This window comes from Thunnus albacares, chromosome 1, assembly GCF_914725855.1.
Source record: "Thunnus albacares chromosome 1, fThuAlb1.1, whole genome shotgun sequence".
NCBI lineage: Eukaryota > Metazoa > Chordata > Actinopteri > Scombriformes > Scombridae > Thunnus > Thunnus albacares.
In genome coordinates, this window is record NC_058106.1 from 4,099,993 (window position 1) to 4,122,313 (window position 22,321).

The 22,321-nt window shown below is 38.7% G+C and overlaps 1 protein-coding gene across 2 annotated transcripts; it reads right to left on the reverse strand.

Moving 5' to 3' along the window:
• Nucleotides 1-18,394: 18,394 nt before the first annotated feature.
• Nucleotides 18,395-21,940, reverse strand: fadd (Fas (tnfrsf6)-associated via death domain). 2 transcript variants are annotated; one of them, XM_044354536.1, is made up of 3 exons: nucleotides 21,796-21,940; nucleotides 21,287-21,539; nucleotides 18,395-19,033 (listed from the first exon to the last, which is right to left on the reverse strand). In XM_044354536.1, the coding sequence occupies exons 1-3, from the start codon at nucleotides 21,835-21,837 to the stop codon at nucleotides 18,756-18,758; spliced, it is 573 nt and encodes a 190-aa protein (XP_044210471.1). In that variant the 5' UTR covers nucleotides 21,838-21,940; the 3' UTR covers nucleotides 18,395-18,755. The 2 variants fall into 2 exon arrangements, with proteins under 2 accessions (XP_044210471.1, XP_044210407.1); XM_044354472.1 differs by having other exon boundaries at nucleotides 21,287-21,908.
• Nucleotides 21,941-22,321: the final 381 nt, after the last annotated feature.

The window sequence follows — 22,321 nt, forward strand, 5'->3', positions numbered from 1 at the left end:
CAATACAAAAGTTATATCAGTAAAAGCAAGAACGTATTATGAGCAAAACGTACTTAAAAGTATTAAAAGCAAATGTTGTCATTAGGTCAAAGAGCCCCTGTCAGTGGTATCATGTATTATATTATTGATGCATTAACATGTAAGCAGCATTTTAATGTTGTAGCTGTTGTTTTGTTACTATATTGATCATGTGTTCTGTATGTAAAATCTTCATAACTTAAGTAAATGTGGTAGAACGAAAACAATGTTCCTCATGGATGCTCTTCAGCACAGGACATACTGTATGTGGGTATCACTTTATCTCCACTAAAATTATCAAATATTTTTAAATGTTTTTGAAATGCAGTGGTAGTGATAGAACCACAGGAGGTTCTGACAGGACATATCTCACTGTTTGGAAAATCAATACTGATCTTGAGAATATATATAAAAAGCCCATTAATAGCTCATAACGCCTTCCAAATGAACAGGATGTTAGATAACAGAAACACTTGTGATTGGACTGCATAGCTTTTAATAATTAAAGACGTCAATTTTAAACGTATTGTTTTCATTTATGACCGTTTCAGATGATTATCCATAACGTTGAGAATCAGTTCTAGTCTGCACAACCAAACAACAGTTGTCTATGAATAGTGAAGGTGAGAAAATTTACAATAAAAGCTTCAGTTTTATTTAGTCATTTTTGAATTTAGTGATCTAACAAGCTGGATGATGAATAATTCATAAGCTACTCAGCTGGTTCAATGATTTATATGGTGTTGCACTGAAACTAAATTAAACAAAACACACAGTTTCATCTAAGAATTACAATGTCAAATGTAAAAATATTTTTAATATTTTTATTAGGAGGTTATTTCTATAATACTTTATTTTAGTTACTATGACTCTATCAATGAACCATCTTTTGGAGTATGGAGGGCCTGTAGCATGTAACACAACCAAATTGAGCTACATCCTCATGTTAATGTTATTGCATTCACATTTACACAACCCCTCTGTGGCTAAAATCAGAGGTGCACAGTTGCAAGACAATGTGTTGTTATACGACTTCTCTAATTGTGGGCACGGTTGCGCTGTGTGTTTGGTTTACACAGAATCTTGCAAAACCTTGCAAGAAGAGGAACAATGATTAAGAGGAATCTGAGATTGGACATATGTATCAACATTCGTATCATGTAATGGACTGTTAATGGACTCCACTTGCATTCGTAGTGAAGAAGAAAAGAATTCTTACTGGGTCTTCATAAATGCAGGCTTTTGGTATTTAGGCCTGTATTCATAGTATTTAATACACATCACAAAGTCCAGTTTGTATCTGAAATAGAGCGTATAGCCAGCAAATAGCTTTTTCTTAAAGGAACAACAATAATGAAAGTTTCCATTAAATGCAATCTGTTTGCAAATTAAGTACTATATTGTATTCCATTTCTCTCATAACATAACATCATGAATGTGGCATTGCCTGGCATTGTTGAGCTTGTGGAAGTATATAAATGCATAGATTCATATTCTCTGGGTCTTGTTACGGTTTTGACAAAGGTCCAGTTAGGGTAGCCACAAGCTCTTTTCCCTTTCCTTTCCCTCTCTTTGGCCTTGGTACTTGTTGTGGTGATGCAGGGTTTAGATAACCCCCAGCTTGGTGAGAGTGGTGGTGGTGGTTTGTGAGGGGGGTTGTGATCCTAACATACAATAATCTTGATGCATTTTATGATTATGGTGTATGGTAAAAAAAATAACTGTGGCAAAAGGAATATTTTACAGGGGAATGTGACAATCAATGTTTTTTTAAACAAACAAAGAACAAGTGGTTCATATGTTAATTCAACAACATTTTGCAAAACAAACATGAACTGTGTTAAAATCAGTGAAAGAAAGATAATGAATTAACATTTTAATTTATGTTTTATTACAGGTACCTCCGTATGCATTTACAAAGTACAAAAAAGTAAGAATAAATACTTCAACAGTGAACACATAAATATTACTATAAAACACAACCGTTCATATTCTCAGTTCAGGTTTCAAAGATCCACTGGGGTATATGTCATTATTGTACATACACAACAACTTCTTACATACATACAAGTTCTCATCACATTGCATGCAAAAGGGACATTTCTAAACAGGAAATGTGGCTCAGTGTTGACACATCTATTGATGTAAGAGGTGATAGTGTTGCATGATGGTTTTCTGTAATCCATATTTGTTCCAGGTTCATCTGTAGGCAAGTCTCTAAACTAGATGTCATATCAGGTATGTTCTATTGGTTGATGTGAGCGGAAATTATACAATGACCTGATTTATCATCAGGGCAAGTAAATGAAGAGGACAGATTCTTTGAATCAGACAGACTGTCTTTCCTCCAGCTAATAAATATTACTGCTTTGGAAATAAATGCAGGCTTTTGGTATTTTGGCCTGTATTCATAGTATTTAATACACATCACAAAGTCCAGTTTGTACCTTAAATAGAGCGTATAGCCAGCAAATAGCTTTTTCTTAAAGGAACAACAATAATAAAAGTTTCCATTAAATGCAATCTGTTTGCAAATTAAGTACTATATTATATTCCATTTCTCTCATAACATAACATCATGACTGTGGCATCTCCTGGCATCCTTGAGCTTATAGCAGTATATAAATGCATAGATTCTTTATCTTTCTGACTCCATGCACTGCATGATATGCAGGAGATTCCTGAGACTGATATATTGACATTCAATATATTAAAGAAAAACTGAAATAAGTAAGGTGATTTTGAATATCATCTGTATAAAACCAATTTCTTACCTGTTTTTCCCACCTAAACTTACCTTTTTGGTTCAACTTTCACCTTAACCCTGATTATTAGATCACAATTTATTTTATTCAACAGCTTTGCTGTGCAAATGTCCTGCTGCCTTATTCCCCCACCACACTTTGAAAAAGCATGAATTCCAACAGTATTTACACAGCTGCAAAGCTGTGGCAAGCTCCAATATCAGACATAACTCTGCATGCCAACAAAGTGATTTTGTACAAGTGTGCATTTCCCACCGTATTTCCATGATTCTTTGGGCCAAAGTGGCGCCAAGCGCAGTGCAAGTGTCTTTGTTATTTTAAGACCGACGCAGTGGTCATTTTCCCTTCCAGTGCCGACATTGTTAAAATAGCAATTGCACTTGCGCCCATCAGTGTGCCCATGGGCGTGTTAGTCTAAAAGTAAGGTGTGGTCAGGCGCATTGACGGTGCATTGCTATCTTGAGGCAGCAGAGAGTGATTGCACTATTGACCAACAAAAACCTGGTCTAAAGTCAATGGTGCAGTGTTTCACTGTATTTTAAGGTCGCATTATCAGGACAGTAATATGCACCTACACAGACGGGTGCACAACATGCACTCTGCTTGTTACACACACAGGACGCGGAGCAGTGCACAAACATGCAAAAGGTAACAAATAAAAGGATTACAATGTGAAAGATTATTATTGTGTATATTAATATATTTAAAAAAATACGTCATAATGCTTAGTCATAATATTTATCAGAATTAACTAAGCAGAGAAATGATGGATTAAATTGTTTAATTATTAGACCAAATCATGGCAATACACGTAGGTATTTAAACAGACAGACAACAATGGATCAGACACAGATTGACTTTCCTGCTGCATCAATACATGATGACGTGAGGAACACATGAGGAAATAAATGAGGCGAATGATGAAACTAATGTGAAGGAAATAAATCTGCACAGCTTCTAGTTGCTGCCAGCAGCAGGATCAGAAACTTGAAGAGCTGATCAAGTCCTGATAACTGTGTTGATGATTCTTTACATGATTGAAATTAATGATTTAATTTTTAAACAATATTTAACAAATATTATTTAGCATTTTTGAGATTACAGTGATCAGGTTTCCATACTTTCAGCAATTAAAACCCTGCTGTTTTGACCTGTTACTCCATGACTGAACAAAACCATTTTAAAGAAACCAAAGCTGTAATTAAAAAAATAAACCTTTTCAAAAACCAAACGAAGATAAATTTGCAAAAAATTAATGAATAGGATCTTAAACTGGTGGTCTGGGGCTGACCACAGGAGGGTCCAGGAGCAGCAGTTGGTGATTTGACCATGTGGATATATTTCTGTGTTTACATGATACTGTATAAGCTAAAACATGTATCTCAGCTTGTTTGCTTTATAACTCAGACAGTTTTAATGTGTCACTTTAAGACTCAGTATTTGGTTCTTTGGCTGAAGAGTTTTATTAGCTTTTAGCTGTTATTTCATGTCACGTGTTTCTATTAATTTCTAATACATGTTTGTTTTTTTCTTCTCTAATCCCACCCTGAACCTGCAGGCAGGTATGTAATCTATTCTAATTGTATTAATATTGTATTGTTCAGTATTGTAACTAATGTATCAAAGTGAAATGGTGTTGTTGATGTCACTGAGCAGAGGACCTTGCAGAGGAGAACTCAGTAGAGTTTTCTGTCTCTGAACTTCTGGAAAGAGCCAACAGTAATCTGAGTGAGTGTGAGCTGCTGCAGTCCCAATGCTCTTCTTCTTCTTCTAAATATTATCAGTAGCAGCTCAACATGTTTTAAACTGGCTGTTTGATGTGTTTCAGTCCGTTCCCAAGATGAACCCATCCTGACTGGAGGAGACATCGCCATCGACAGCGAGGCCGAAAGAAACGCCGACCCCTGCACCAGCCGAGGCTGCATGTGGGGCAAGTTTACTGATGGGAAGGTCTACATTCCTTATTACATCACCAATCACTCGCCCAAATATACTTTGTCTATAAACAGCAGGTTTTTTTACTGGTGATGCAGCCTGTTGCAGCTGCATTTTTGGCGAACAAATTGAAATTGAGATTGGCCAGAGATCTGACATTTCATACTACATACAATAAGCAAAGAGATAGGGACATGTTTGCTGTTTATTGTTAATAGTAAGCCCATTATTGGCAGCAGTCAGGCCAACTTCAGTCATGACATGACTGACATTCAAACACATGCACATGTCAACAAAAGGTAAAATACAGTGATGATTCACAAAACCAGTTAATTAGAAACCATGCATTCTTTACTCTTGTGAAATGAATTCATCCGTAAATCTTTCGTCTTGTTCAACAACCCCACACATAGACCTTCTTGGACCCAACATAAGATGACCCTGATTATAAGTTGTTGTTGTTTCGCAAAAGTTACAATTTCATTCATCAGAAATGTATTTCCACCATGGCAGCAAAAAAACACGAGCTGTCAGAAATTCCTCCAAATTAAATTGGACTCACTAAACTTTAGTTGCTGCTGTTGTGAATATGTAATTGTCTTGAATATGATACAAATGTATTAATGTAATTTCTGGAATAGAAATCCTGTCATATACTGGGGACAGTATGGTACAGTATGTTTTTCTTGTGCTGTGCCCAGATTACATTTTATGATAACTCTTTCTAATTAGCAAATGTTAACATGCTAACATGCTAAACAATGGTGAACATGGTAAACATCTTTTGCTAACACATCCACATTTTATTAAGCAAAATGTTGAATGCAGAAATTAATGGATTTTTTTTACACTGTGGTTTTGTGGTGTGATACAACCCTGTTTGGTTTGAGACCAAAAAAGCATCAACATGAGAAGAAATAAAATGGTTCAAACTAGTGTTAAAAGATGTTTGACAAGACCAAGTACCCCAAGTACTTTCTCTCATCTCCACAAAATATACTCATGGTTAAAAAAAAGAAGCTGTAAGTCTGCAAGTATGGTGACTTCCTGGTGCCTCCTAGTGGACAAATAGATCCTGATCAGCATAATGAATGGGGAAATACAACTTGTAAAGGGACACAAATGATGAAGAAGGTCATTGCTTGACCGTGGTTTTCTGAATATGAAACTATCAACACTGAACTATTTAGCTCTGCAGCTAAATGGGATCCCTCTGCAGCAGCTGGACTCCTTTCTGAATTCAAACAAAACAAAGATGAACTTGTGTCAGAGTCTGCTCTCCCCCTCACCTGTTGCTGTGGGAATCATCCAATCATTCAGTCTCACTCTCTGCTCTGCCACACCCCTCATTAGTTCAACCACCTTCACCTGGCGCTCCCACCTGCTCATCATCTGCAATCAAGCCTATATATAAGCTGCCTTGGCCCACTCCCTCCTTGTCAGGTTGTCTACGCTACTATGCTAAGTCATCTTGCTTTTGTCACTGGACTGCCTTCCTGGTTTCTGATCAGCTTGTCTTCGACCATCGCTCCTCGTCTCTGCCCCGGTAAACCCACCAGCCTTCTGTCCCTGACTCTGAGTTCTGCCTGCCTGTTCCCTGGTCTTTGTCCGCTGTGGGAGTGGAAGATCGGGGTTCAATTCCCGGTGGAGTCATACTCATTAGAACTGTGTTTCTTCGACCGTGCTAATGTTGCCTTGACGTCATGTGAAATAAAGACTGCAAAGTTTATACCAGTGTCATTTGTGCTGCTATTGGGTCCATCCTATACCCGTTACACTTGTTTCTTTTAGGAATGGAGCACAACTTCAGGAAGATTGCCACCCTCAACCAGGGCACTTCCTACGATTACAACTCTGTCATGCAGTACCACAGGTGAGAACAACTGGGTTTAACCATGAATATCCAGCACACACACATGTCCACTCCAGCCCTGCTGTGTGTCATCATACATATGTGTGTTGTGTGTGCAGGATGTGTTGTGGTTCAGTCAAACTGCTGTGTGTTGTGCCATAGGTACGCCTTCTCCAAGAACAACCAGCCCACCATTGTCCCCATCCCTAACTCCACTGTGAACTTTGGTAACGCACACGTGCTGATAGAAAGATCAGAGAAGATTGTCTCCTCATCCTCACCGCACAACAGAAGCTGCAGACCTGAACTCACCAGCACAACACTCAATCATCATACAATAAACTTACTTTGACTGGAAATTTTTTCACGCTCTCATCTTTGTAGGCCACTCTGAGAACCCCATGAATGAATTTAATTGTACATGCATGTTCCAAGCACTATTTTGGAGGCTCCAGACAGAATGCTACGACCTGCAAGTATGCAAGGCAAGGGTCATGTGACCTACAGTGGTTGCTGACAGTATTGGCTGCTGTTGTAATCTATCTACTAAAGCAAGGAATCTCTCTCTGTTTGTATGTGTGTCCTTCACGCATCTCTTGAACCATTCATCAGACCGACTTCACACTTGGTGGGTGCATTGCTGGAAAAAAAAGGGAGGGCAGTGTTGAATTTGGTGCAAGTTGGACATGTGAATGATAAATATTAATAAATTTAAACTCTGAATAAACAAGCCATCAGCTGCTCCGCTCTGCAGCGGCAGGGCGGGGCTTCTGGGCTCTGCTACTGCATGTCACAGTCAGAGCTGTAGCTGTACAACTCTGCCATGAGAGTAAGGTGGGGATGTCTCTCTTCATTTCATATCATTAAAAGTTAGGCTTTATTGTGGGTTTCCTGACTCATTTTGAAAAAAACAAGAGAAAAAGAGAGAGAGAGTGAGTGCGCTGAGAGCATGAGCAAGCGACAGAGATAAAGCCCCTGAATGACAGAAATACAATGTTATTTTCTGATTGTTTCACAGTGCTTATGTTCTAAAGCACAAATAAACAACCATCAAACACTCAGCAGGTGATTTACTGTGGAGACAGACGCTCTTTTGGTGCAATCTGGACATGTGACACGTTATATATTAATAAACTGTGAATAAACAAGACAAAAGCGAGCCATTGAGCTCCGTGTCTGAGTGCAGCGGGGGCTGTTTGATATAAATGCTGTCACATCACAGCAGGGCGGTGCTTCTGGGCTCTGACTTGCTCAGTGGGACAAAGGCGCAGGCCCCACTCAATTAAACTGCCCGAGAGACAAGAATGAGCATACACAGGAGAAATAAACAGGCCTCTGCAGTAAAAATATCCAACAGGAAAGCAGACACATTTGATTAGCAGCAGAATCAACCAATGGAAGGCCATTAACTGCTTCTATGGTTCAACCTCATTTTAGTGTCACTAGTGAAGTTTCTGTATGTATATATATATATATATGTGTGTGTGTGTGTGTGTGTGTGTGTGTGTGTGTGTGTGTGTGTGTATATATGTATATGTATATATATATATATATATATATATATATATATATGTTCAAGAGATGCGTGAAGGACACACACACATACAGACACACAGGGAGAGGTTCCTTGCTTTAGCAACAGCAGCCAATACTGTCAGCAACCACTGTAGGTCACATGACCCTTGTCTTGCATACTTGCAGGTCGTAGCATTCTGTCTGGAGCCTCCAAAATAGTGCTTTGCTCATGTGGCCCCCTGGTGGCCACAGGTCAATAAACAGCTGTTTAATTATTATTTCTTCAGAACCACACACACACACACACACACACACATATATATATATATATATATGTGTGTGTGTGTGTGTATGTGTGTGTGTGTGTGTGTGTAGTTCTGAAGAAATAATAAGCATTATTATAAGCCTGTTCCGATCAGGCATGTTTTGAACGGGCACTGCACTAGTGTTATCTAATAGACACACTGACTGTGGCCCTGTTCACACCTGGCATTAACATGGGTCTTGGGTGATCCAATCACAAGTGGACACTCTAAGTACGTCAGTTCACACCTTTTTCCTGTGTTTTATTTTTTCAGAGACTTCTTGAAGAGATGACCTTGGAGGGGCACAGGCAGCTCACCAGTGAGCTCCTTCAGAGGCAGCCAGGGTTCATTTTTGATGCCTTGATGATGCATCAGCGCAGGCATAGTGTCCCACCTTTTGCTGCTACCATGGTGTACTTGTGGTAACTGTAAGAACATGCCTACGGACCGGGAGAGGAAATGCTGTGGCCAGGACCCTGCAAATTGTGTGAGCCTAATACCGCACTCCCAGGAAAAGTTCCCTGATCCTCCGAAGACATGACACTGGTTTCACACCTGGTCTCTGAGTTTCCTTCCAGGTCCTCTGGAACGTCCACACAGTATCTCAGGTACTCACACACCTGCCTGTTCATCATCAAATCATCTCATATTTATTTGTTACATTTTTTATATTTTATTTATTTTTATGCTTCTTCTATACATTTTCTATATTTATATATTTTCTATATTTATATATTTTCTGCATAATTATTAAATTTTTTGTTTATATATTCACATTTGTGAATATATAAACAAAAATATATAAACAAAATAAAAGATATTCATCAGATGTACGCACTGTAATTCCCTCTTCTTGACGTTGCTGTCGCTTGGGATTGCTACGTCTATCACTACTGCCTTCTTCTGTTGTTTGTCGATCAACACGATGTCCGGTTGCTTAGCCATCACCAGTTTGTCAGTCTGGATCTGGAAGTCCCACAGGGTCTTGGCTTGGTCATTCTCAACCACCTTAGGAGGTGTCTTCCATTGTGACCTGGAGACCTCCAACCCATACTCAGTGCGGATGTTCCTGTACACTATGCCAGCCACTTGGTTATGGCGTTCCATGTATGCTGTTCCTGCCTGCATCTTACACCCTGCTATTATGTGCTGAACTATCTCAGGAGCATCTTTGCACAGCCTGCACCTGGGGTCCTGTCTGGTGTGGTAGATCCCCGCCTCTATTGATCTTGAAGTAAGTGCCTGTTCTTATGCTGCCCTGATCAGTGCTTCTGTGCTGTCTTTCAGTCCAGCCACTGGTAGGATTTCTTGATATCAGCCACTTCTTCTATCTGTCGGTGGTACATGCCGTGTAGGGGCTTGTCCCTCCATGATGGTACCTCCTCCTCCTCTGCACCATCAGGTTTCTGCTGCCTAAGGTATTCACTTAGCAGTTCATCTTTGGGGGCCATTTTCCTGACCTTGGGACTGTATATACATGTATGTATGTATGTATGTATGTATGTATGTATGTATGTATGTATGTATGTATGTATGTATGTATGTATGTATGTATGTATATATGTATGTATGTATGTATGTATGTATGTATGTATGTGTGTGTGTGTGTATGTATGTATGTATGTATGTATATATATATATAAGCTGTTGACAGAATAAACATTCCCTTTGCTGCATATTTGTATGTCTGGTCTTGTCAGGTCAGGGTGGGTGTTTTCCTGCTGTGGGTGGATGGGTTTGCTGACAACAGCGTGTTGAATGTCCCACACTGATAAGAGCAGAGGAGTGGGTTTTTTTTTTCTTGTGACAGATGTTTCAGATTCAGACTGTCAGCTCTCCAACATGCAAAAGGGGATACAGTGAAACTGCAGCTCAGATAACCAGACCAGTTGACAGGATTTCAGAAATGCTGAAGTCTGAATTCCCTCAGCACAACCCCAGCCCAGTCCCTTAAGAAACTTTGGACAAGTGACCAAAATAAGTCTGTACAATGTATTAAATATTTTACCATTTTTATTTTTGTTACATACTGAGTGTAAATAAAACTCATGACACAAGCTTCACACTTCAGAGTTCTCTCCACACTGCCAGCAACATAATTCTGCTGTAAAAAATACATATATTTCTTAAATACAAAGTTTTTACTTTTAGGTAAAGTTAGAATACTTTCAAAATAGAATAGTTTTTATTTATCAATTAATTTCATAGAAAGTTCAGTAAAAAGACGAGACCTAAATGAAATCAATATCTGGTGTGAGCACACTGCCGGTCAAGCATGTTGAGATCAGGGCTCTGTGGGGGCCAGACCATCTGCAGTTCTTGTGTGGTACTGCATGTACTGTACATCATGTGTACTTGTATAGTTTAAACTCCTCCACAGCAGGGCCGTAGCTGCCATTCAGGACTCTGAAGATAGGTCCTTGGTATATTTTTGGGGGGAATCTGGGCAGTTTGTCAACCTAGGACGAGTAACTTTGACAAATTTAGAAAATAAGAACATGAGATGATTTTTATGAGCTGATTCCATTATTTTAAAATTCAGTAATTTTAAATAAACATGTAAACAAAAATAATGTATGGCCAAAAGTATGTGGACTCTCCACATACTTTAGTATACTTTTGGTCTGGGCCCTCATGGTTAAGAGAAATGTTGATTCACATTTCTTATTGTTTTACCTTTTGATTTTTAAATTATACTTCCTCTTCTCCTCATCACCAGTCATAACGGATATGGCTTATTAATATTATTAAAGAAACCCAGAACTTTCTTTTGTAGTTGCATTCAGAAAGGCAGTACTGTACACACCCACCGTCACACACCTGTGACAGATGCAATGTTTCACACAGGTTGCAAAGACTGTTTGAACACTGTTGTGTTCACGCGTTTTGATATAACATGTTGCGTATTAGCTCTTGTAGAACCTGGAGCGGTATAAAAGCTCTCATTGGGTGTCAGCAAGACACTCATTCTCTCTTCAGGCTTTCAGGTAAGGACCCACACTCCAGCTTTTATATACATGTGTCATTTACAGCCTCAGTCTGGCATGTTAGATTGACATGAGGTAACATTTTTTATGATGCCCATGCCTGTAATGCATTATAAACATATTTATATATGTTTTATATAACTCATAATGTGTTATAATCTGCTTAAAACACTGTATAATTATAGTTATAAGCATTCATAAATATTCATAATACTTTATAACAATAATCATAACATTATAAAGCATTTTATTATGACTTATAAGGTCAAGTATCATAATACTTCATAATTGCTGGTCACTCACTGACATTTGTTTTGCAAGGATCATAGTTGGAATACATTATAATCATTTTACAATGGATTATAATTAATATTATAATGCATTATAATGTATTATATATATTTCACTAATATAATGTTTTCCCGAAACTCACTCTGAAGACTAAAATGATTGAAATTTTGACTTCCCGTCTTCCTCCTCCTCTCAGGTCTGTTGTAGCCATGTTGGTTTTCTCTTGGTCTGTTGTGGCCCTGCTGCTGGTGTCCTCCTCCTGGGCTGAGGTAAAAAATACTAGAAACCACCACATCTCACCTATAGGTCAAACAGAAATGGAATATCATAAATGTAAATGTTAATGTGGAAAAATGGGGGACAAGGGAGGACAATAAAAATTAACTACTAGAGATAATCAGCCCATTAAATCTTAAATTGTTATTAAAACCCCAACCAAACCACTACTGTACCTATAGGCTGAAAATTAACCCTTTCATTTTCAATTAAATAAATAATTATTAAATAAATATTCACATGAATAAACTGAGTACACTTTACAAGTGAACCAACCAAAACTTTTGAAATAATTAATTAAACTCAACTTATTATTCTAAAATGTCTTACATTCTTATTTTCGTTCTGTTTTATTAGTGTTGGTCACTGTTCATGACAGTGGTGTTATCACTAGTCATCGTCTCCTCACCTTTCATCCAATCACATACCTCCAGCCAGTCATGAGCAAGCAAACTACCAGATCTAACCAGTTAGCTCCTCTTAGCTAGAGCAATCACCAAGTTAAAGTAATTCTGAACTAACCAACTAGCTTACCAGGGTGACTCAAGCTACTTATCTAGCCAGCTAATTAGCTAGGCTGGGCTGGATTATTACTCAGCCTCAAAGTGAAAACCTGGTGTTAGCTGACTTAAATTAGGTCTTTGTGGATGTTTTGATGATGATGATTTTGCTCTTTTCCATGTCTCTCTGGATGAGTACAGGAAGGTAAGAAACCTGGTTTATTTCTTATTTCCTTTTCATAAGGAATATGTTATAATTGATGTCTGTGGAATTCCATTTGTAGTGGAAGTGATTCTGATGTCACTAGCATATCTGTTCAGAGTAATGATGTGCATACAATTTAATATACACTGTGTTGTGCAGACATTGCTTCCATTGAGGAGGACACATCCAGGGAGCTTTCTGTGAGTGAACTGCTGGAGAGAGCCAACAGAGACCGCTGTAAGTAGAGCTTCCCATAACTTAACTAAGTAGTTTTACTTGCCTTTAGTTACCATTCTGCATTTTAAAAACATCACAGAATACAACTTTTTTTTTTTTTTTTTTTTTTACAACACAACACATAAAGTGAGACTATGTAACTTTTGATAAGCAGTTGTTACTGTGACCACAAGTGACAAGTGACAGGAAAATGTTAAATGCTAAAACATAGTGTAACAGTAGCACAGGGAGAATGATGAAGTCAACAAACTGATTGAGCAGTAGGCAGCAATGTCTATGTGTACTACTAATGTATTGAATGAGCAAGGGTACGTTTGTTTGTTTGTAAGAGGAAGAATAAGCTATTTCCTTGTTCAAAATTTATATAGCCTCACTTTAAACATGACTGAATAGTTAAAGAGAAGACATGTCTACCAGTATTTTTTATCATACATTGAGCATATTTGGCTATCAACAGAGGAATGATTGTACTATGATTTGCCTCAATGCAATCTTTGTGTCCAGCATTGCTTTTCACTTTTCCACTATGAAGAAAAAGCAGGCATCTTCAAATCTACAAATGATAAGAGTCAGTATCTATGTATCTACTAAAGGAACGAATCTCTGTATGTATGTCCTTCATGGATCTCATGAACCATTCATTCAATCGACTCCACACTTGGTGGGTGTATGGCTGGGGAACAATGTCGAATTTGGTGCAATTTGGACATGAGATATGTTTAATATTAATAACCATTGAATAAACCAGTGATCAGCGAGCCGCTCCCCTCTGTGCAGGGGCTTCAGGGCGGAGCTTCAGGGCTCTGCTGACTGACAGTCTTACCCCATGTCAAGACAAAAAGCGTAGCATTAGCAGTAGTTCAGCAGATCAGCAGCAGCGTGTGACTACACAGGAGGCGTTCAGGTAAATTTCTGAGCGTAGGTCACATCCAAACTTGTGTTGGACTTGCAGACCCTGACATTGATGAACCCACCCTGATCGGAGGAGACATCGCTATCAAGTCTGAGGCAGACAGAAACGCTGATCCCTGCACCTCCCGCGGCTGCCTGTGGTTGAAGTGGTCTGATGGCAAAGTCTACATCCCTTACTACATCGCCAACCACTACTGTAAGCATTGATTGTTTTATTTAGATGGACAGATACATCCTGTTCACTACACAGACTAATGTCACATATCACTGCTTTTATAGTCACAACTAAACACAGATGGACTTGTATTTGTTTTTAATGCTTATTTTGAGAAACAATTTCCCTATATTTACATTTTTGCACATCCATTACTGCAACTATAATTTTCTATGCTGAGTACATTTACTTTTTATATAGTGCATTCTCTTGTAATATAATACATACAATAGATTTTGAATGCAGGGCTTTAAGTTGACTCCACATCAGCAGATGAATGTGAAAACAGCCCTCTAGTGTCAAATTCTGCACAGTGAAACTCAAACACTCAAGCTTTAAACATCCAAGTAAAGTAACAATAAGCAAAACACATTTTTGAGTGGAGGGGGACATTAAATTAAGAATTTAACACAGAAAAAAAATAAAACACAACTCGACTCTGCTACTGCACTTATTTCACCTCTTACTGTTACACTCACAACTGTCCCCTGTAAAACAACAGCAGGTAGGAACTAAAATGACCCTGAGGCAAGACATGAATCACCTAAATGTAAAAAGATATAAATGATAATGAAATGATTACTAATTGAGTAATAATAATGATACTTAAGTCTGCAACAGTACTATGTACTATCAGTTACACAACATGAATGAGCGAGGTAAACTTAAGTAATTCAAGTAAACTAAGATGTAATATGTACATTAACTAAGGTTACAGATGTTCTCAACATCCCATATTTGTCCTGTCAGCCTCCCGAGAAAGGTCCATCATCATTCGTGGACTGGAGTCTTTCTCTGCAGTGTCCTGCATCCGTTTCAGACCCTACCAGGACGGCGATAGTGAGTGGCTGAGCATCGAGTCGAGGAGCGGGTAAGGCTCTGACCGTATGGCTTTCTACACAACGGCAGGGTTTTAAACCATGCATGTTGGAGTTCTCCGAGTTGTTATTTGTAATTGTACACCCTCAACCAGCCTTGAGCCTCACCGGTACGCAGATAAAACCTCTGACGTAAATAAATACTTGAGAATAACAAAGAAATTCAGAATATTCATGTTTGAATAGAGATTTGAGAGAATGCAACATAATGACCTGCATACTTGTTACATTGTTGTGCTTTAAAAATCCTTGTAGAACAACACTTCATAATTCTACATGTATGATTTCTAAAATCTGCTTTATGTTTATGTGTTCACAGCTGCTACTCCTTTGTGGGTCGTCAGGGTGGTGGTCAGACCGTGTCTCTGAGCCGCCAGGGCTGTCTGTACCACAGCACCGTCCAGCACGAGCTGCTCCACGCCCTCGGCTTCAACCATGAACAGACTCGCTCCGACAGGGACAGCTACATCAGGGTGTACTGGGAGAACATCATCAATGGTTAGACTCACACACTCTCTCAGTTTCAACCCTCTATTACATGACTTGTATTTGACATGACAAGTATTTCTAAAGTAAAGGCAGAAATAGCCTCACGGTTTGAAAAGAGAGAAAAAATAATCACTGTTTTCTGGCTGTTTCATTAAACAGAAGCCCAGTGAAAAAACATTTAAGAGGGAGCTCTGAAGCTATAGACTCAAACAGAAAACGTAAAGGGGTGGAGGCCTGGGTGGGACCGAGGCAGTTGACTGTAATAGGCTGAGACATAATATCTGCTTAACAGAGCAACGATTCTCAAAAGCCAGAGTATTTTCCCTCAGGTTGACCACAGTCAGTGGCTGTTAATAGAACTGCTGCTTCCAGGGGCTTCATCACTCAGCCGTGTTTGTATAAAGAGCTGAATTTAACCATGTATGCAACCTACAGTCAGATCAACAGGCCTTCATTGTATCGTATAAGGTCATGAATGCAATGTGCGTGACAACATGAAAATAGGCATTTTTATATAGTTATTTATTGATATTGAAAGTTCATTTTTTGCAGGCCAGATTTAACATTTGTCAAAATTTGTCAATTTGTGAAAAACTACTGGTGCTTTAGCTTAACGCATTAAGTTAATCTTTGTACAACTTTTTACAATCCTCTCACTCTGCATACTTAAATTTGAAAGTGTAAATGTGTGATTTTACATGTATATTTTCTCTCATCTCTGCAGACATGAAGTACAACTTCAACACGATCAACACTCTGAACCAGGGGACTACTTATGACTACAACTCTGTCATGCAATATGAGAAGTATGGATAACTTCATGTTTGTGTCATCTACTATATTTGAAACACTTTCATTTATCTTTCACTTCCCCTGCAACTTCATACAGGTACTTGCTATCAGTGTCTGATAGCAATTAATATTGCACAAGATACGACTAGCAGCTTAGTTAGATTCAACTGTTGATTTCAGGTAATTCCACTGCCTGTACAAGATGTCCTTTATCACATGATAAGTGACTCTGGGGGAGCAACACGACTAATATGACTCCGCTTTTAATGGAATAGTCACGCAATTTGGGAATTACACTAATTCGCTGTCTTGCCAAGAGAGAGATGAGAAGATCAATACCATAGAGCGATATCGATCTTCTCACCTATCTCTCAGCAAAAAAGTGGTTAAGCACAGTTCGTAAAACATCAAAATATTATATAAATATTATCACATCACACTCAACCTGCACTGAACTGCTGTTTCTATGATTCTCTAGGTACGCCTTCTCCAAGAACAACCGTCCCACTATGTTGCCCATTCCCAACAACAACGTGCCTTTTGGCCAGGCCACCCAGATGAGCAAGAATGACATTGATAGACTGAACAGGCTCTACAAGTGCTGTGAGTATACTATAAGCTGACCAGACTGAACACAAATACATTAAAGCACAGACACAACATTGTTTGAATATTCTATGAGTCCCACTTATACAGTGTCTATCAAAAATGTTTCCTCCTAATGACATGCATTTCTTCTGCAGAAACTGCATGTCACATTTGACCTGCCGCCCTGATGACATCACAGCTTGCTGATGAAGGAGATGAGGATGTGGGCCAGATTTAACTGATGGATTGTCCTGTAAAAATAAACATGCAAACTTTGACTTGCTGCTTTACTCTTCAATGAAATGGCAAAGAAAACAGACACATTATACAATCTGGTGATGTTACTGAGATAATGAATTTCAAATAACAGCCTTATTATATTTCCATGTCACATCAGAAATCATCAACAGGCTTCAATCAGCTAATTTCCTTGTGTGATTATCGTTCCTACTCATGTTATTCTGAGTCAGAAAACAAAATAGTTTGACATTTTGGAAAATAAGCTATTACATTTTCTGGCTGGGAGTTTGATGAGAAAATCAATATCACTCTCTTATCTGTCCTTTAAAGTCCCACTTCACTCAAAAATGTTTTTCTTCTTGTTCCTACAGTTGGATGTTTGAGCCTCACTGTGCAGAATGATGTCTGTGCAGAGTTTCAAACTAGGAAGCTGTTTTCACATTCATCTGCCGAAGCTTTCTCTGTGCTCACCAAAAATCTGATTTTAATGCATGTACCTTCAAACATGATTTGTGACATCACAACTAGTTTGGATCCAATCGTGGTCCAGTATTCAAGTCTCCAGTACACATACACTAATAATGGACTTTGTGTCCAACTGTTAAACTTCTGGAATCTATGAATATTTGCATATTCATAGATTCTGGAGTTCTTAATGCGGGAGAAGGAGTAGATGTGATTTTAAGGATTTTAATGAGGTAATCATGTTAGACACAAATTATTATTCAAAGTAGAGCATATTATATATACATTGTAGAAAAGTCTGGAGGGGATCTTTAAAATATGAAGCTACAGCCAGGAGGCGATTAGCTTAGCTTAGCAAGAGGACTGGAACCGGGAAACAGCAAGCCTGGCTCTGTCCAACCGTTACAAAACCTGCCAACCAGCACTTCTAAAGCTCACTAATTAACACAACCATTCTTGTTTGTTTAATCCTTACAAACATTAGTGGGTGGACTTTCTTACCTTTTAAAAGAGCTAGACTAGCTGTTTTTTGGTTTCCAGTGCTAAGTTAAGCTAGCCAACTGCTGGCTGTAGCCTCATATTTAACAGATACAGTTCTATGGAATAAATGTATCTCCCAAAAGTTCAACCATGTCTTTAAATATCTCATGATCTATAGAAACAAAGTCCAGTAAAGGGATACTAATAAAAATCACTACCTCTGCTTTAAATATCATTTTCACAGGAGTTTTAAATGGTTGTACAATATTGAACACTGAAGACTTTTTATTTTGGCAGCCAGGTCCTCTAACACTTTTTTTCCCTTGAAGTCTAAAAAAACAGTTCATAGTTTGACCTCCACCTTCTCTCACAAAAGCAGAAAGACTCGACTTGTCCTTCCAATAACACTGATGACATTAAATTGTAAAGTATGAATGAACATGGCACATGTAGACAAGATTTGTATTTTAATACAGTATAGTACAAAAACTGATTTCTTGGCCGACCTGTACAACAAATATCTCTCTATAACAGGCAGAAGTGTTTGTTAGTGGTGTTGGATGCTGACATGTCAATACTAGCTAAAAGTCAAGGACAACTTGGATTGAAAAGAAACATCAGTTCAGCTCTTTATGAACACTTATCTTTCTAGTGCATATTTTATGATACACAGAAAGTTGAGGGTAAATCCCCAACAAAGCTGATTTTTCTTTTTTTGCAACATTTAATAAATCTACCAATAATATCCCTGATATTGTAGTTGATTTCTTTACTGTAAAGCTTTCATTTCTGTTCCAAAGCCTTATCTCCATCAAGATCCAGAATTTGCAAGTCTGTCCTCCAATTTATCAGCAGTGAGGTTGTGCTGACACCCCCTCAGGGCTTCAATCAGCTCCTTTGTCTGGGCCTGGGCTCCTCGACTCTTTCTCCACTCCTTCAGCAGCTCGATCACCGTCTCCTCCAGGTCTGTGGGATGCTTCAGGGAGATGGACTCCAGCTTCACTTCACTAAAACCCAGTTTGCGGCCCAGCTTACGCCAATTCCTCCCGAGATTCTCTGCAATCAACTGTGTGGCGATCTCCAGTTTGGCTGAAAAAAGAAGGGGAAAAAATAGAGGGTTTAGAGAAAGAAATGTTTTGGGACAAAATTAACTTTGAAACAAAGAATTGTTAGGCAAAGCATAAAAAGCAACTATTCAAACACCCTCCCCAGGCAAATAGTGGCATTTAGCAGTCAACAGTGAAAAGTGGGAACAGGCCAAAGCTAATTTAGCTCATCCAACTTCCCCTCTGGAGTTCCAAGTAGGTTTTTGCAGATGGTAGTCAGCTGTTCCAAGCAGATCAGAAAGCTACAAATCAACAGCTTAACATTAAACTGTACGTAAACCATAGCAACAATACTGATGATCCATGCTACATTATCAGTTAACTCACTGGTTAAGGTAATCTCACCATTAGTTAAACTGAGTACAAACACTAAAAACTGAAGCCTCTTTTGTCCATTGCCCATGTTGGCTGCACATTTTACAAGACCTCCATAAGGCCTGTCCAGCTTCCCAGGCAACCTCCAATATTTGAAGCTACATTAATCAGTATAAAAGGGTTCATAAATCTTTCTACTGCCCTCTGATTGGCTGATCAACAACAACAAGAGGCTACAGCTGCCATTTGAAGAAACTGTGGTGGTATCATACTGTCAAGAGTTGCACTAAGAAGAGAGAGCAGGCTAATCTAGGAGTGCCAGATGAACTCCTCTGTTAAAAGAAATGTTTTGTTCACTTTTCCACTCCCGGTGCCTCGCCTCTACAGGTTCATCCGTGGTGGGGCTACATAGTCTGTGTACGACACAGCTTTAGCTTTATTTGGCTAATGTCACTTCACTGTCTTAGGTGTGTTAGGCTATGTCGTTTTAGTTTGCAAAGCAAGTATTGCCCCCAACCCAACTGCAGCTCTCATACACAGAAGACCCAAAGATATTTAATGTACTACTATGTTAAGAGAAGAAAAAGCAGCAAATCTACATGACTTACTGAACAACACATACTGTGAAGTTCAGACAAAAAAACTGTATCTAAGTTAAACTGACTGTCAGCTCAGCTAGCAGTGCTTCAGAATATTTCATCTCAAAGATAATATGTTAGAATTTCTGATAGCTGATGTTTGTCCAGCTTTGTTGTCAGTCATGAGTATTGTTAAAAAATATCTACTGAGTGGACTGTATGGAGATGACAAGGAGAAAAGAAATAAGGGAAAGACTTTCACAGATTATGTTCGCATTGGCTGCTGACATTAAACGTATTAGAATGTAATTGCTATGCATGCATGTTTCCAGCTGAAGCAGTTCTGTTCCAGTTACACAATAAAGGCACCTGTAAATACTGAATCTTGTCAAGACATGGAAGAACAGCCACATAAGGAATTAACACTGCTATGATGCAACTGGGCGTTCCCAGTGTATACAGCACATTCCATGGCAAGTTCACAGTGATATTGCGACATGGGCCTTTCACAGTAATCAGAGACACACTAGAGGCTGGATCTCTGCAGAGTTACACATCAAACTATGACATTTATTGAAAATAATGAAAATACTGATATTAAGACTACATCTACCAGTCTACAGTGACTACATGTTGATACCAGGATATATGAAAGCATATACAAAAATATACAGCTGTCAGAGCAAACTACAAATTCAGTTGAAGAACAGATTTCTTTGACTGATTTTGCTCAGTGCATTGTCCACTTCCCTGAACTTCAAGGGACATTCCACCCAATTTACAAGTCAAAGTCAAATTACGTGTCATGATGAGTATGTGAAAACAGATATGATGTCATAGTCAGCTGATCTCAGCTTGGGCTCAGAGACAAGAAAATAATGCAGAAAACTTGCATTACAGACAGAGTCTGAGGATCTGAGGATCAAATGAAGACACCCTACTGCATTATGGGAAATGTAGAATCCAGTGTTTTTGGATGTTGACCCATACTAGGGACTAAAAGTTACGCTATCTCGGCCTCTGATGCCTACAAACAATTCCAGCACATTATCATGATGAAGATCATATGATGGAACATTTTAGAGGTCACTGGGCAGCAGTAACAAAAATATCTCCATAACTTTATTCTCAATAATAATAATAACAATAATAATAATAATAATAATAATAATAATAATTATAATTATTATTATTATTGTTAGTAGTAGTATAGTTAGTAGTAGTAGTAGGGCCTAGTATTAGTAGTATTAATAGTAGTATTATACTAGTAGCAGTAGTGGCCTGTCGTTTCCTTGAAACAGCAGCAGTTCCTTGAACACCTGCTCTGCGGGTTCATACTGTACCTCTCTCTGCTTCGTCCGGCTGATCGTCGGAATATTCAGACAGACTCTCAAAGTTGTTTAATTTCTCCGACAGATCGGGTCGTTTAATCCCCTCGAGGAGGTCGGACAGAGGCTTCGTGTTGTCGGCTGACAGTTTGCATCTCTCCCCCAGGACCTGAAACAGTCTGTGTCCGCTGTCGATCTTTTCCAGGTCTTTTTTTCCGATCATGTCTCGACACAGAAACTTCAGCTTGTCCAGCTCGTCCGGGGACAGCTGGTTGGAAATATCCAGTAAGATTTTGTTAAACTGTGAAGAGCTCATGTCTCCGACAGAGACTGTACCTTCTCTGAAAGTTCTCGTTGTGTGAACGGTCTGAACTAGGAAATAATTCAGTTTTACTTTCACTTCCGTCTCTCTGTGTGGCTGTTAGTGCACAGGGTGCTTTTCATCAAGCTAATTTCTGCTTCCTCCAGTGTTCTTCCTCCAGATCTCACGAGTGAAACCTTTCTACGAAGCAAGTTCAACATACCTGGGATATCTTTTCGTTAGCTGGCTTCACTGAGCCTACCATTGGCCGTCCAGATAACCAGTGGTACGAAACTGGTTATCAACTAGCTCAGTCAACTCTGAGGTATCCAGCTACGAGCGCGTTCACGTGAAAGAGGCGGGGTTGTTAATTAGCAGTGACATCATCAGTGATACAAATACCTGCGGAAAACTTCTGTGAAAGTGAAATATAAACAATAGTCTGTAATCATACAACAGAATAAGAATATGGACAAACACTAGAAATGATTTCCAAATATTAAAAGTAGGCTGCGGCTTAAAATACATGTAGGAATTATTATATATAACTTAAGTATAGAGGGAGTATTTTTTGCTATTTATTTAGAAACCATTCTGAATATGTCACATAAAAAAAAGTAAGTTAAAAGTAATGCCAGACTGTTTCTGCTACCGAAGCAAAGAGTGGAAAAGTAGTTAATGACTGCTGAGTCTATCTGATTGTAATGTTGTATTTATAATCATGGGAGCCAATTAACAGTGTGTGGATT

What these genes read in the sequence shown, in the direction of transcription:
- fadd (XM_044354472.1), bottom strand. Translation starts at nt 21,587, where the DNA reads ATGAGCTCTTCACAGTTTAACAAAATCTTACTGGATATTTCCAACCAG. An exon ending in GCCGGACGAAGCAGAGAGAG is followed by an intron (nt 19,034 to 21,286) that starts GTACAGTATGAA and finishes TTCTTTTTTCAG; the next exon opens with CCAAACTGGAGATCGCCACA.